General features: G+C 39.7%; 1 protein-coding gene across 1 annotated transcript in view; it reads right to left on the bottom strand.

Annotated features, from left to right (window-relative positions):
- The window catches only part of LOC120529953 (agouti-related protein-like), a 96,380-nt gene that overhangs the window by 12,463 nt on the left and 67,289 nt on the right, over positions 1-16,628 (bottom strand). The window contains exon 4 of the mRNA XM_039754157.1: positions 14,637-14,820. Within this exon, the coding sequence (XP_039610091.1) occupies positions 14,653-14,820 (168 nt within the window). The 3' untranslated portion in view covers positions 14,637-14,652. The remainder of the gene's footprint in view (positions 1-14,636; positions 14,821-16,628) is intronic.

A 16,628-nucleotide genomic window follows, 5' to 3' on the forward strand; every position in this document is an offset into this window, starting at 1 on the left:
ATTGCCCATTAAACAAAAGTAAGCTAATTGGACAATAAGGGTCTGATTGTTCTTGCAAGCTAAAATAAACCCTTTAACAGTTTGGAACTTTTCCCCTACACTAATAAAAATAAAAGGATCAAGTATAAATGGTTGCCCCAAAAAACAGGGAAACCAGTTTGTCCCAGAAAGAATATGGTAAAGCAGGGGTTTCCTGGGGGTATCGCAGTTTTACAATGCTGTATATAAACACATTTACACTGTTCATAAATAAGACAACTCTAAAGAACACAACCAAATAAACTGAGCCATCAAAGACACTTATATCATACAATACTTTATTACCCGTGTACTTTAAACAACTGCATATGCACTTGCTGCCAGCATATCGATACGTTACAATGGTACATTGTAGGGTTAGGCTTAGGGTTACAGAATGCCCCCGGACCCTCTGTAGAGACAGAAGAAAACTGAGTGCCACTATGAACAATGCTGTTATATAGTGCCTTTCACATCTATCTATCTATCTCTTATATATTGCCTTTCACATCTATCTATCTGTCTATCTATCTCTATCTGTCTATTATATATTGCCTTTCACATCTATCCATCTATTATATAGTGTTTCATATCTGTGTTATATAGTGCCTTTCATATCTATCTATCTATAGTGCCTTTCACATCTATCTATTAATTATATAGTGGTCTTCATTTCTGTCTATCTATCTACAGTGGAACCTCGGGTCACGACCATAATTCGTTCCAAAACTTTGGTCGTGACCCGATTTGGTTGTGACCCGAGGTAATTTCCCCCATAGGATTGTATGTAAATACAATTAATCCATTCCGGACCGTACAAGCTATATGTAAATACTCCACTGCACCCCTCACAGGGATCGAACCTCGGACATCAACGTCAGAGACAAAGCCCCGTTATGCTGCGCCACTGGAAGCAGACTACGGATACTATGAATATAATTACTCTGTTCTCCAGGCTGTCAAATAAACAAACCACATGCCATGGCGCAGTGTAAAGGGGCCTAATCTCTGACGCTGACATCCGAGGTTCGATCCCCACATGGGGAGCAGTGGAGTATGTACACCTGATGAGCCCAAATAAGGGTGAAACACATGTCGTGTACTCTTTGCATTATTTGACAGAAAACTATGTAACATATATATCCTTATATATAATTTGATACTATCCGTATGTATGGTGTTCGCGTCAATACCTCGACTCAATACAAGTTAAAACCATGTAATGTGACTCTGTCTCTGTAGTTAGAACATCACGTGGCAAACGCGGACGCAGTATTGCATGATTCAGTGATGGCCGAGTATAGTAAGTCGGTGTTGATTTGAGCAGATAACAGGAAGTTCGGCTGCTTTTTCGAACGTTGGTTTGGCGGGGTGTACTTTCCAGGACTAACGTCGTCGACTGACTTAAACCCTTCGACAGTTCCGGAACCGTAAGTAATTTAGAACGTATCGCCATTTGCTTGGTACATTGACATCTAGGTATCTGAGTAATGACGGCTGGGTATTAACAATGGTCATTGTTTAAATTTTATCCAATCTCAGATCTAAAATGACCATGACAACATAATTATTACTCCAACTCTGATTACAGTCGTAAAATACGGATTGTTTTGAAAATTTGTTTGCCGTAAAAAATCAAATGAGGTGCGCCGAAGAGCTGCGTTCACGTCTCGCAGCCCCGTTTAAACAGGAGTCTCTTCATTACATTGGCCAAAAAGGTCTATTTTAAGCACAAATCAGTGCTATGATAACAAAATAATTTCAAAGACTTAAAAAAACAAATAATTCATTTTAGTGAAAGTATGGATTTCAGAAACGTAGAATTTGGATTCCGATCGGGCTCCCAGTCGCTAATATACAGATATATAAACACACCAAGGCACTACTTGGAAGATTGGAGACACTGGTGAGAATACAGAAGAGAAAAATCTGAGAAACATGACAGTGTCTCCATTTTATTTTGTTTATTATCTCATTGTTGTTGAAGAAAAAGCAAAAAAAAAATTAAGGAGATCTCTTTTTTGATTTTACATTCTTATGGGAGGGCGGCACAGTGGCGCAGTGGTAGCGCTGCTGCCTCGCAGTTAGGAGACCCGGGTTCGCTTCCCGGGTTCTCCCTGCGTGGAGTTTGCATGTTCTCCCCGTGTCTGCGTGGGTTTCCTCCGGGCGCTCTGGTTTCCTCCCACAATCCAAAGACATGCAGGTTAGGTGGATTGGCGATTCTAAATTGGCCCGTGGGTGTGTTTGTGTGTGTTCTGCGGTGGGTTGGCACCCTGCCCAGGTTTGGTTCCTGCCTTGTGCCCTGTGTTGGCTGGGATTGGCTCCAGCAGACCCCCGTGACCCTGTATTCGGATTCAGCAGGTTAGAAAATGGATGGATGGATGGATTCTTATGGGAAGATTCAGCAAGAACGCTTCAGATGATGAACCTATCTGGGTGAACATGTAGAATGAGGTATCAAAGTATCAAAGGTTGTGTCATCCGCTCAATTTCTTCTTTAGTCTTACAATTCCCTTGGTTTTCCTTTGAAAAACCTGACATTTCTTGGTTAGCTTTTGTAACAAAGTGCAATCTTCTCCCTTTGGTCTATTCATTTTGTCAAAGAAGTGTCAACAATAAGAGGAATTTGAGCACTCGTGCTTTTGCTAGCTTTCTGAAATTGTTTTTTGGATACTTTTTAATTTGTCCGCCTTTGTATATATTTATTTTTCACCTTATTACTGTTCTGCATCAGAATAAACCCAACCACAGGGGATACACAAACCGGTGAGTTTCTTCATGCTGGTCCCAAGCCCAGATACAGTAAATGGGGAGGGTAACATCAGGTGTAAAATTTTGCCAGATCAACATGCAGATAACAATACAGATTTCCATACCAGATCAGTCGAGGCACGGGTTAACGAAAGTACAGTAGACTCTTGAAGAAACGACAAAGGAGAAAGGATGGGGAGGGCGATCGAAATACACATAACGAGAAAATCGCTATCGAAAATGAAGTTGAAAGACTTACCAAGATTTCAATAACCAAGGGATGGGAAAACAAACTTTCAAAAGAAGGCTTTTCCCTCTCCAAATGCCAAGATAACTTCATGTACACCTTGCCGATTTACATACAGTTTGTTGTGTGATGTATCATTGTGCAACATCCCCAGCTACAAAGGACAGCATCTTTACAACAGCTCCACTAAATGGCGGTGCTCAGAACAAACCTGTGAGAAATCGATGTTTAAACCATATCGTAACAATCACTTCTGTCCACTTCAGCAGTGTGGTGGATGTGCTCATTAAGAGCTAGTTAACGCAGACAGGTGCTCACACTTACTAGGTGGCAAGGCCTGTCTGGACATTTTCATATCACAAACTGTCCTAGTTATTTGTCTCCCTGTCACTAACAAAATGCTTAACAAGTCAGCAGCACCTTCTGCAAAGGTTCATATGTTCTATTTTTTATTTACATGAATCTGGTTCAGAGAGATCAGAAGAACATTATTTTAATGGTAGAGTTTTAACGCAGAATCTGTGCAGAATTGCAGGATAAACAAGAGGCAAACCCCACGTATACATTTATAAAGTAATGACCCTCACTGTCTCTTGTCAGAGTTCATTTATCTTGTCAGAATTTCCATTTGGTTCTGCCTCAGGATGTTGGCTAACATTACATTTATGTAGCCACTAGCAGAATACCAGCCATGAAGTAGTGTGTTAAAGAAGTTATGAAAAGAAAAGCAAACATTTTAAAATTGTTAATGTAATTGTTTTGTCATTGATATGAGTGTTGTTGTCATATCTATCTATTTATATTATATATATATATATAGATATATATATATATATAGCAAAATACCTGTGATTGGCAGCGAGAAGTAAAAGAAAAGGAAACATTTTAATAATAACGTAACATGATTGACAATGTAATTGTTTTGTCATTGTCATGAGTGTTGCTGGCATATATATATATATATATATATATATATATATATATATATACACACATCTATACACATATATATACAGTTATATATATATACATATACACACATACATATATACACATACTGTATATATACACACACACACATATACATACTGTATATACAACATATACATATCTACATATATACTGTATATACACATATATATACAAATCTACATATATATATATACATATATATATATTAGGGGTGGGACTCGATTAAAAAAATTAATCCAATTAATTAGAGGCTGTGTAAGAATTAATCTTGATTAATCGTATGTAATCGCACACGTAAATTTGCCCCAAATCACAAATGTTTTTTTTTTTTTAATTTAAAACGGTTTTAGTGGGCGACAGAATCAAATAATAGACATGTACATGAATATTGTAAACTGAAGCTGTTTTAATTTCTGAAAAAAAGCTTTTAAACTGCATTTGAATTCAAAACAGAAACAAAAATATCATCCCTGGTTAAAATTGGGCAGACTTAAAAATAAAGTGGTAGTTTAAGTACTTTAAGTACATTTTCAGAATAGTATTGTCTTTAAATAATAATAAACAAAATTTCAACATAAAGTGCAGTTTTCTTCTTAAAAAAATAAGTCAGAAACATAAAAGGTAATTTGACCAACTTACTCTTTAAACTCTGAGTAACATTAGCCAAAATTATTTTGTACATTAGGCTAAAACAGTGTGATCATTGAACATTTTGTAATTAGATGTATTTAGAATTACTAGCGGTCACGGAAGTCCAATGATCCCAGTAAGAGCCACAAAGTCCGCTTTCTGTAATGCATCTAATTTTGCTTGCTTTTCAGTGTGCACAAAACCATGCTTTTATCAAGGCTTACGGGTAGTCGAAATGATCAGTCGTAGGAGCGCTTTATTCCGACTCTAACATTTTTGTAGCTGTGATGTGTGCATCAGTGTAATGGATGTACCAGGAAATCATGCATTGACAAAAGTTCCGTTTGCTTGGAATTGAAAGTGTGATTAAATCGTTATTTTTAACGCGTTATGGAGTACATGCATCGAAGCTTCTCAGCTGTGCTTGTGCTAAGAAAGGGAAAATTTTAAAAATAACGTAACATGATTCTGCGTTAACCTAATATTTTTTCATACGTCCCAAACCAAGGAGATCGAAGGTAAAATGAATCGGGTAGCGCGTACATAGTCAGTACACCCCTCTCGGAATCGAACCTCGAATGTCGGCGTTAGAGCGAAGACTCTATAATTAGCCACAGCGTGTGGCTTGTCTATGCTAAAGTATGTATTGTAGATCGGGGTATATATATACATTTATATATATACCCGTGTACCACAGTGGAGAAGTAGAAGTTATGAAAAAGAAAAGGGAACATTTTAAAAATAGCGTAACATGATTGTCAATATACAGTAATTGTTTTGTGAGTGTTATTGAATGTTGCTGTCATCAAGGATTTGATTATCATTATTTCTTTCAATCAGGCTCGTATTTGTAGGATGTGTTCAAGTTACATTCCGTGTTTGTCAATCGTTGTAAAGATAAGAGGTTTCATTCATCGATTAGTTCCTTACGGCGCCAATAAACAGCTCGTCTTCCTTTTTATCTGTGATGTGACAAACTGCATGCACGGGTTTTTTTTACACTGTCTTCCTTTAGCGGGACATTCACTTTTTCCACCGTGTGCTTTGTTTCCGCAGTAGCTGCACTTATGAATATGATTCTATGTATCAGACGCTTCATATTTTTTTGCTGCCTTCTCAATTGTGTAATTCGGTTTTTGTTCAGCACTCTTTGGAACTGTTGCTTTTTGTCTGCGCATTGCGTCAGTTCCGTGAGCCGCTTGGTGTTCTTGCATCGAAGGTTCCCAGCTGTACTGGTGCCATCTCGTGTAATGTCAGCTAAGACCCGGCACTTAAAAGTTTCTCTTGCAGTTTCAATGAGTTTGTGCCAAACACCACCCTGACCATCTCATCTTCCTCTGCATAAGCACAGTCCTTCACCCGTGAACATTTACTGCAGTGTTTGTATTGGATTGCGCTGATGGGCGGCCTTATATGGGCAGGCACTAAATTACAAGCGCTAGTGGCAGCCTGTCTATGAACTTAATTTAATATAAACTTACAGTTCACGCCGTGCTTTGTTTCCGCAGTAGCTGTACTTATGAATATGCTTGTATGCATCATTTGCTTCATAATGTTTTCTGCCTTCTCAATTGTGAAATGGCGTTTTGTGCTCATCGCTGTTTGGAGTTCTTCCTTGTTCTCTACGTACTTACGTAGGAGGCGTGATGATGTCACACGAAACTCCACCCCCCACGGCCATCTCCAACTCAAGACTCCATTACATTATATGGGGAAAAATAGCTTCCAGTTATGACCCTTATGCGTAGAATTTCGAAATGAAACCTGCCCAACTTTTGTAAGTAAGCTGTAAGGAATAAGCCTGCCAAATTTCAGCCTTCTACCTACACGGAAGTTGGAGAATTAGTGATGAGTCAGTGAGTGAGTGAGTGAGGGCTTTGCCTTTTATTAGTATAGATTCTGATGAACCCTATTGTGATCCCATTTAGGGATTTAAGTTATTCAAATCTTTTTATACCTACAAAATTTTCCACTTGATTTGATAAAAACACTGCACGGGTTAACAAAAGTATGGTAGACTCTTGAAGACACGACAAAGGAGAAAGGATGTGGATTAAGGTGGAATGGGGAAGACGGGCGAACTAAGCATGACAAGAAAATTGCTATTGAAAATGAAATTGAAAGACTCACCAAGATTTCAATAACCGAGAGATGGGAAAACACACTTTCAAAAGAAGGCTTTTCCCTCTCCAAATGCCAAGATAACTTAATGTGCGCCATGCTGGTTTAGATACAGTTCTTTGTGTGATGTATCATTGTGCAACGTCCCCAGCTAAGAACGGCAGCATCTTTATGACAGCTTTAGCTGAATGGCAGTGCTCAGAACAAAAACAAAATGCTGTTGCGGCAAATATTACAATTAATAAAAACAAAATAAGTTTATCACAGACATGTTCTAAAAATTAGAAATTGGTATTCCTAAATCTCCATGTTCACAGAAAAAAAAATGTCTTTCAAACCTGTGAGAAACATGTATCTGAAGAGAAATCAATGTTTAAACTATATCGTAACAATAGCTTCTGTTCACTTCAGCAGTGTGGTGGATGTGCTCATCAAGAGCTAGTTAACGCAGACTGCTGCTCACACTTAGTAGATGAAAAGACCTGTCTGGACATTTTCATATCACAAACTGTCCTAGTTATTTGTCTCCCTGTCACTAACAAAATGCTTAACAAGTCAGCAGCACCTTCTGCAAAGGTTCATATGTTCTATTTTTTATTTACATGAATCTAGTTCAGAGAGATCAGAAGAACTTTATTTTAAAGGCAGAATTGCAGGATAAACAAGAGGCAGACGCCATGTATACATTTACAAAGTAATGACCCTCACAATCTCTTGTCAAAGTTCATGTATCTTGTCAGAATTTCTATTTGGTTTTGCTCAGGACGTTAGCTAACATTACATTTATGTAGCCATTCTGATTAATCCTATTGTGATCCCATTTAGGGATTTAAGTTATTCAAATCTGTTTATACTTACAAAGTTGTTCTTAATTATGGTGTCTTGAGTTGATAAAAACACTGCACGGATTAACGAAAGTAAGGTAGACTCCTGATACACGACAAAGGAGAAAGGATGGGGAGGTAGGGCGTAATAGGGAAGATGACCGAACTACGCATAACAAGAAAATCTTTATCGAAAAGGAAGTTGAAAGACTCACCAAGATTTCCATAACCGAGAGATAGGAAAACACACTTTCAAAAGAAGGCTTTTCTCTCTCCAAATGCCAAGATAACTTAATGTGCGCCATGCTGGTTTAGATACAGTTCCTTGTGTGATGTATCATTGTGCAACGTCCCCAGCTACTAACGGTAGCATCTTTACGACAGCTTACCTGAATGGCAGTGCTCAGAAGAAAAACAAAATGCTGTTGCGGCAAATATTACAATTAATAAAAACAAAATAAGTTTATCACAGACATGTTCTTAAAATTAGAAATTGGTATTCCTAAATCTCCATGTTCACAGAAAAAAAAAACGTCTTTCAAACCTGTGAGAAACATATATCCGAAGAGAAATCAATGTTTAAACTATATCGTAACAATCACTTCTATCCACTTTGCAGTGTGGTGGATGTGCTCATTAAGAGCTAGTTAACGCAGACAGGTGCTCACACTTACTAGGTGGCAAGGCCTGTCTGGACATTTTCATATCATAAACTGTCCTAGTTGTTTGTCTCCCTGTCACTAACAAAATGCTTAACAAGTCAGCAGCACCTTCTGCTAAGGTCCATATGTTATATGTTTTATTTACATGAATCGGGTTCAGAGAGCTCAGAAGAATATTATTTTAAAGGCAAACATTAACGCAGAATCTGTGCAGAATTGCAGGATAAACAAGAGGCAGACCCCCACATATACATTTATAAAGTAATGACCCTCACTGTCTCTTGTCAGAGTTCATTTATGTTGGCAGAATTTCTGTTTTGTTTTGCTCAGGACGTTGGCTAACATTACATTTAGATGGCCATTCTGATGAACCCTATCTATCTATCTATCTATCTATCTATCTTATAGTGCCTTTCTCTCTATCTATCTATCTATCTATCCTATTGTGATCCCATTTAGGGATTTCAGTTATTCAAATCTGTTTATACCTACAGAATTTTCCTTAATTATGGTGCCTTGAGTTGATAAAAACACTGAGCTGATATGTCTTCAAGGGATCCTGCTGAGTGCATCAAGATGCTTTGGCCAGTAAAGAACAACAGTACCAAGTGGGCCGTAATAAAGGACGCAACGTGATCAGCATACAAATCGAGCAAAGTCAAAGTTGAAACTGCTAGCTGTGATGTGTAGATAAATTAGGAAAACATGTACATATGGGAGGGCATAGAGGGGTGGAGTCACAAGTGTGACCAATCATGGGGTATTACAACGATTGATGGTATAATTTAAAGAGGAACAAAAAAACTGGGCAGAATTCAAAACTGTAGATATCTAAGCATTCCTGGACAAGAGCTTCCCACCCATCTTCTTAGCTATGTCTTATGGTTTAATTATCGACTCATTTAAAATGAATATCAATATCGACTCATTTAAAATGAATATCAAAGTACAAAGCTTGTGAACATAGTTTAACATCACTTCACCTTTATTTTCCTTGTAAATAATTCATCAGTCATGGGAGTGCAGTAGGAAATTGGCTTTTAGTCATTTTTGAACAAACGCCAAAACAGGCATTAAACTGGGCATGAAGAACTATGCGTTAAATCTGTACTTCGGCATTCGAGGAATCAAATAGAGCCTGGAATGGGGCATGAGAATCTCATTATGTCACACGCGGGGCGAATCGTGGCAATCTCAAAACATTTAGTATCGGAATAAATTATGGATAACATCAGTTGCATAAGGCATATGAGACAGCAGTTCTGTAGAGTGAAAACTTAAATTAAAGTCCTGGGCATAAGAGAGTCCATCAATTACCCAACTCCTATAAACCGGTTCAGTGTAATGGGGCATGAAGAATTCCCTGGCAGGGACAAACCCTGGACAGGATGACAAATTCATTGTAGGGCATAGACAGGTGAGTGAGTCGTTCATTTTACTTAGCATCTCATATCTATTCATGTACTGAGCAGAGCAACTAAGGGCATCCCAGAAATTAATGACATGTCGTATTCTAATCACCTAGTAAATAATGCACAGTAGATCCAGCTACATGGGGAATCACATGCTTGAGGAATACCAGTGGAAGTTAAGGGGAAGTGCATTTAGGCCTGAAGCAAGGAAGCCCTTCTTTAAACAAAGAGGTTTGCAAATGCGGAGCAAACTACCGAGACATGCAGTTGAAGCCGAAAGCCTGGCAACTATAAGATGTATCTATCTGGAGGGGATATTGGGGACAGCTTAGGTTGGGAGCATAGCCCTTGGCTGCAACCACCACACAGATTGAGATCCAAGTGCAGCCGTGCAATGGGTGACACCTCAGCACCGCACTGAAGGAATAGCGGGAGGTTTTATTTTACAGTGACTGGAGTGTCAATCCTGGCTTAGCTATTTGCTAAACAAACGAGCGACAAATGGACTGAATGGTCTCCTCTCGACTGTCAAATTTTGGATGTGTTACATGCAGGAAACACGTAGACATTTTGAACATCAGATAATGAGTCATGGAAATAAACGAGTATATCGCAAATGCAAGGCAGTGGAATTAATGACACCAGTCTCCTAATAAACGACATATGCACAGAATGATCGCATTCCTCAACGAGCCTGCAATCTTTCCTAAACTCTACTTTTCTCCATTTTCTGTTGTGGTTCTTCTGTGGTGGTGTCGTGTCGTGTGCAGCTGCCTGTGATGTGTGAATAAAAGCTGATACCCCAACTTCCCACAAGACCCACTGCGTCGATTCCTCTAAGACGAGGCCTTCACAACAATAACAAATGATTTAACTACATTTACGTGAATTAGAATGTCCAGGAGGGGCTGGGTGGTCCATTGGCCTTTTAGGTTTTGTTTTCTGTCCACCTTATCATCAGACTCACCTGTAGAGATTTAAAATACAGTTCTCTATATAAAGATTCTACATTTTTTTAGGCTATAAATCTACCTTACGTAAGTGTGGGTTATTTCTTTCTCATGTTATTTATTTGTTATTATTGTTACCTAATTTTAATTGCTTTTCTTGTCATCTTGCAAAGCACTTTGAGCAACACCCTGTGTATGAAATCCATCCATTATCCAACCCGCTATATCCTAACTACAGGGTCACGGGGGTCTGCTGGAGCCAATCCCAGCCAACACAGGGCGCAAGGCAGGAAACAAACCCCGGGCAGGGCGCCAGGTATAGGAAAATGTGCTTTAGAAATACATGTTTGTGCCAGGCAAGAAACAAAAACCAACCCTGGTCAGATCAGCAGTCCATGGCAGCCTGAATAATATACAGTGCATCCGGAAAGTATTCACAGCACATCACTTTTTCCACATTTTGTTATGTTACAGCCTTATTCCAAAATGGATTCAATTCATTTTTTTCCTCAGAATTCTACACACAACACCCCATAATGACAACGTTAAAAAAGTTTACTTGAGATTTTTGCAAATTTATTAAAAATAAAAAAATTGAGACAAGCCTCACCTCCCCTCGCACACAGGGTTGATGTATGTGATTTTGCACGTGCCTGTTGCTGTCTCTCTGTATGTCGTGAATGTGATGTTTGTAGACATGTTTATCATACACCCTGACTTTCCACAGTCTGGCTAATATCTATATTTGAATGTGTGTGACATATTTAGTCTTGCTGATCAGACATAAAACCACAGTAAATAGGCACAAAGTGAGGCAGACAGTACTGTGCCGCCCTGAAGGGGGCACATGTCAGCCCAACTGGTGCTCGTTGCTGCTGTTCTTCTACGCAGAGACGCCAATAAGTTAGCGACATCAGTTCACTGAAGCACTCCGTTTATTTTAATATTTTTTTCCAACTGACTCCCAAAAATGGAAGATTAAGAGTTTTTAAACTAAATTACAAGAAAGTGCGGAGATTTTCATGGTGAAGGATAGGGTTAGGGTTAGGGTTACAAATAAAGGTAAGACCATAAATGGTTTTCAATTTTATAAAAAATGGGATCAGACTAAGAAAAAAAAAAAAAAACAATCCAATATTTAAGAAGTAAATTTTGACTTTAAATATTCTTTAAAATAAAATATTCTTTCTTGTCATCCTTTTGTTGAACAGTCTGTATTAAAATTGATTAAAGCATCAGAATTAAAAGCTTTTAAAAACAACTAAATATTTCAATCAAGTTCAAATTGAAATCCTTTTTTTTTGTACACTGCACTATACTTTCGTTTGTATTGAATGAGTGTGAATTGTAGAATTACAATGGCAAATTTAGAACACGTGGAAGGTGAGGAGCAAATGCGCTCTCTCTGCTCTCTCTCGCTGCTATAAACGTAACGTTCTTTCTTAGCCAAATATGCGCCTTATCTGTGTGTGTAAATAATGCTGATGAGATTTGAAACATAACCAGTAGTTCATGTGCCAATTAAATAGTGAATAAGCTACTCTTTTGGGTTCATATATTTGTAAATTTGACTCTGAAGGAGTCACTAGCCACGAACCTCACTGCACATCACTGTAGGAGCAATAGATGCACGAGAAGAACCAATCCTGGACATAATGACCCAGTGGGTGCTGGGTGATGGAAGCCTTAATCACATACTTCTACAAATATCTCAATGTCCCAAAAAGAGGGTTGTAAGATGGAAGATCCATCCTAGCAGCAGGTAGAAGAACCAGTCCTCAACATAACAGTTGATGGAAGGGAAGCCTTAAAATCACACATTAACAAATTTCTGGAGTCATTTACTAAACATAATATGGAGGAGCTATCCTAGGAGCATTAGGTGCATGAGTCCAACCAATTCCGGACATGATGACAGTTGATGGAATCCTGAACAACATTCATCTACAATGTATGATAGTGTTTAGCAAATACAGGTTTGTAAGTAGGAAAGGCAATCCTAGTAGCATGGGAAGAACCCATCCTGGATGTGATAACAACTGATGACAACCTGAATAACATACATCTGCAGAAGTCTGAGGTCAATTTCCCAAATATAGGGTGTAAGATGGAGGAGCTATCCTAGCAGTAGGAGAACAACCAGTCCTCTACCTGATAATACCTGATGGAAGCCCTAAAATCACACATTAACAAATTTCTGAAGACATTTACTAAAATACAGTAAACCCTCGTTTATCGCGGTTAATCTGTTCCAGACTCTACCGAGATAAATGAATTTCCACAAAGTAGGATTCTTTATTTATAAATCTAATATTTTCGCAGTTACAGCATTGAAAACCTGTTTACAACCTTCTAAATACGTTTTTTAACATTATCAGAGCCCTCTAGACATGAAATAACACCCTTTAGTAAAACGTTTAAACTGTGCTCCATGACAAGACAGAGATGACAGTTCTTTCTCACAATTAAATAAATGCAAACCTATCTTCAAAGGAGTGCACGTCAGGAGCAGAGAATGTCAGAGAGAGAGAGAGAGAAAAGCAAACAATTAAAAATCAATACATGCTGTTGGGCTTTTAAGTATGCGATAAAGTGGCCGCAAGGAAGGGGGCAATGTGAAGGTAGTCTTTCAGCATTTTTTAAAGGAGCGTCCGCATCTTCTGTGCAAACAGCCCCTCAGCTTACACCCCCTCCATCAGAAGCATTGAATGTCAGAGAGAGTGAGAGAGACAGAGAAAAGCAAACAATCAAAAATCAATAGGTGCTGTTAGAGCTTTTAAGTACGCAAAGCATCGCGCAGGAAGCATATCGTACATCATTGAGGAGTTTTATTTAATACGTAATACGTGCTCTGATTGGGTAGCTTCTCGGCCATCCGCCAATAGTTTCCCTTGTATGAAATCAACTGGGCAAACCAACTGAGGAAGCATGTACTAGAAATTAAAAGACCAATTGTCTGCAGAAATCCGCGAACCAGCGAAAAATCCATGATATATATTTAGACATGGTTACATTTAAAATCCGCGATGGAGCGAAGCCGCGAAAGTCGAAGCACGATATAAAGAGGGGTCACTGTATAGGGTGGTAATATGGGGAAGCTATCCTAGGAACATTAGGTGCATGGCATGAGAAAAAACAATTCTGGATATGATAATGTGGTATAATGCCCAGTGATTGCTGAGGGATGGAAGCCTCAATCACATACTTCTACAAATATCTGAGGTTCAGGTCCCCAAATCTGGGGTCGTAAGAGGGAGATGCTCTCCGAGGAGCATTAGGTACATGAGAAGAAACAATTCCGGACATGATGACAGTGGATGGAATAACAACACATCTACAAATATCTGAGGTCAATTTCCCAAATATCGGGTGTAAGATGGAGGAGCTATCCTAGCAGTAGGACAACAACCAGTCCTCGACATGATAACACCTGATGGAATTGTTTATAGTATTAAGCCATTTGCATTCAGGCCCACCATCATTCCCTGGACTTCCTGCCAGCTGTTGTGCCACTCAGACTGAGGCGTTGCCCTTGAAGGTTATTTGGCAAATCAGTGGACAAGTCTTCATTAAGTCAATGACTCTTTAAGTTTTCGGAAGTGATTCCAAATAAAATTAAGGATAAAGCCACTACAAAATCACAAGTCATCACAACTAGATCTGTGAGCAAATTCAATTAGGATAGACAGGTTAAGCAGCCCATCGCCACTGCTTGCTTTTTAATGATTTCATTCTGTTATGCCAATGCCTGCGTTATATTAATAAGGAATATTAAAAATAACTAAAACAAATGATGTGACTAATGAACTCTTGTAATTCCATGTGTCGGCTGGCTACTCCTCTGTCAGGTCATCGTTTTTGTGAGTGACCGACAACACCCTAATGTACACTAAGTGTCATAAACCACAAACATGCCCCCAAATAAAAGACTTATAATTAAATAGGAAGGGACTTGCTCGTTTCTTTAGATACTGGTTACTTTTCCAAGCAGGAGCAGTGCTTTTGTAACACGCTAATTTTAAAAATCACAAGGGTGGAAAGGAATTTGCCTTAGAAGTCGAGCCTTTATATCTTCTTCCTGCAGTTTCGGTTCAGCTTTCTACAGTAGCAGATGGCATTGAAGAAGCGGCAGTGGCAGGTGGCACAGGGGTCACAGCACAAGGAGAAGGGTAGGCAGCTTTCCAAGACTTTCGAACACTTGGGCATGAGCCGACGGGACTCCCGGGGTGGCTTCTGAAAAATAAGAAAATAACATTTAAAGTCAGTGTTCACCATTCCCTTAATACTGGCCTACTAATTCATTATTACAAAAGTACCTCTTGGCATTGAGGTGTTCTTTCAGTGATCCACTCACATTTGAACAACATCTGACCACATGTATTGACCCGTATTTTGAGAAAGCATGCAGAACACACTGACTTGTTTAGCACACGGTGGACACTCCTGTTACTTTCTATTGCATTTTCCAGTTTGGGTTCCTTCTGGTGCTACATGTCATCCTAAAGACACACGGAAATGCTGCTCAGCTTCAGGGATGATTTTCTTGTGTAGCCTGGGCATTTTCCATAGCATGTATGCCACACACATATTGTGTATATCTATTATGGTGCATGTGTGTGTGTGTGTGTACAGTTACTACTTCGGCCTCAGCTTTTAAATCCCGGCTAAAGGCTCACGACTTCAGTTGAGTACACCCTGCCTAGAGCTGCTGATTAACTGTACAGACTGCATCTCTGTTGTTAGTCATTAGCACTAAAACATAAGTAATATGATAGTTAGAATTTGTTACTAACCCACACCTATTCTGTTTCTCTTCTCGGTACTCAAATGTGGCCCACCTGCCAAGTTGTTCTGTCTGCCTAAGGTAAAGTCATCTCTGATGGAAGATCCCAGTAATCATCCTTTCTTCAGATTGGCTCGCCCAGCACTGTCTCAGCTGTGGAATGGCCAATAGGGGGAGGCAGCTTGATGGCCGAGGTCTCCAGGACTCTAAACAAATCCATCATCTACTATTGAATTCTGCTCTGTACTTGTAATATTTTTATTTTACTATTTCATTGTATTGAAGATTATTTGTGTTCTGTTCTGTGTATGGTATTGTATTGACCCCCTTTTTTTGACACCCACTGCACGACCAACCTACCTGGAAAAGAGTCTTTCTTTGAACTGCCTTTCCCGAGGTTTCTTCCATTTTTTTCCCCCTACAACAGTGTTTTATTTGTCTTCTTAGAAAGTCAAGCCTTGGGGGGCTGTCAAAAGGCAGTGCCTATTAAAGCCCATCGCAGCACTTTTTTTGGGCTCTACAAAAATAAATTGTGTTGTATTGTATTTTATTGTAGTGATGGCTTCATCTGATGGTGACAAATGAAAGGATCATTAGCATATTTAATTGACCTGCAGTACCACAAAAGACCAACACATGGCAGTATTGCACATAGTACCATGTAAGACCAATAAGTAGCAGAATTCTGTATACTTACAGAGGGTCACGGATGCCAGGGGCGACGACCCATCTGGGACGCCTTGGAAGACCGGAAGTGGGCGTGCGCCCATCTGGGATCACGTGGGGGCTGCCTTCCTGGTTGCTTTGGGGGCCACGGGTTCAGGGCATGGAAGCTCCACCCTGTAGGGGCCCGTGGTCACCGCCAGGAGGCGCCCCAATGCCTTGGGGACCTGTTGCAGCGGAAGAGCTGGGGGGAAGATTTAGGATGGCACCCGGAGAGCTGCCGGGAGGACAGCCGGCACTTCCGCCACGCTGGTGCGTGGCCAAGGTAAGAATGCCGGGAACACCCGGTGCTCATCCGGGAACTGGATAAAAGGGGCCGTCTCCATTCATTCAGGGCTGGAGTCGGGAGGTGGAAGGACAAAGCACAGGAGAGCTGTGGAGGCAGCCTGAAGAGAGGCATTGTGGCCAGGACTGAGTATATGGGGGGTTTTTGTGCACCTGACTGGGTCTTAGTGACCATTGGCTGGGGTCTGTGTGACCAGTTTAATAATTGTAAATAGTGTAAATAAAACGTGTGGTGGTGATTACAACATGT

This window comes from Polypterus senegalus, chromosome 5 (assembly GCF_016835505.1).
Source record: "Polypterus senegalus isolate Bchr_013 chromosome 5, ASM1683550v1, whole genome shotgun sequence".
Taxonomy (NCBI): Eukaryota; Metazoa; Chordata; class Cladistia; order Polypteriformes; family Polypteridae; genus Polypterus; species Polypterus senegalus.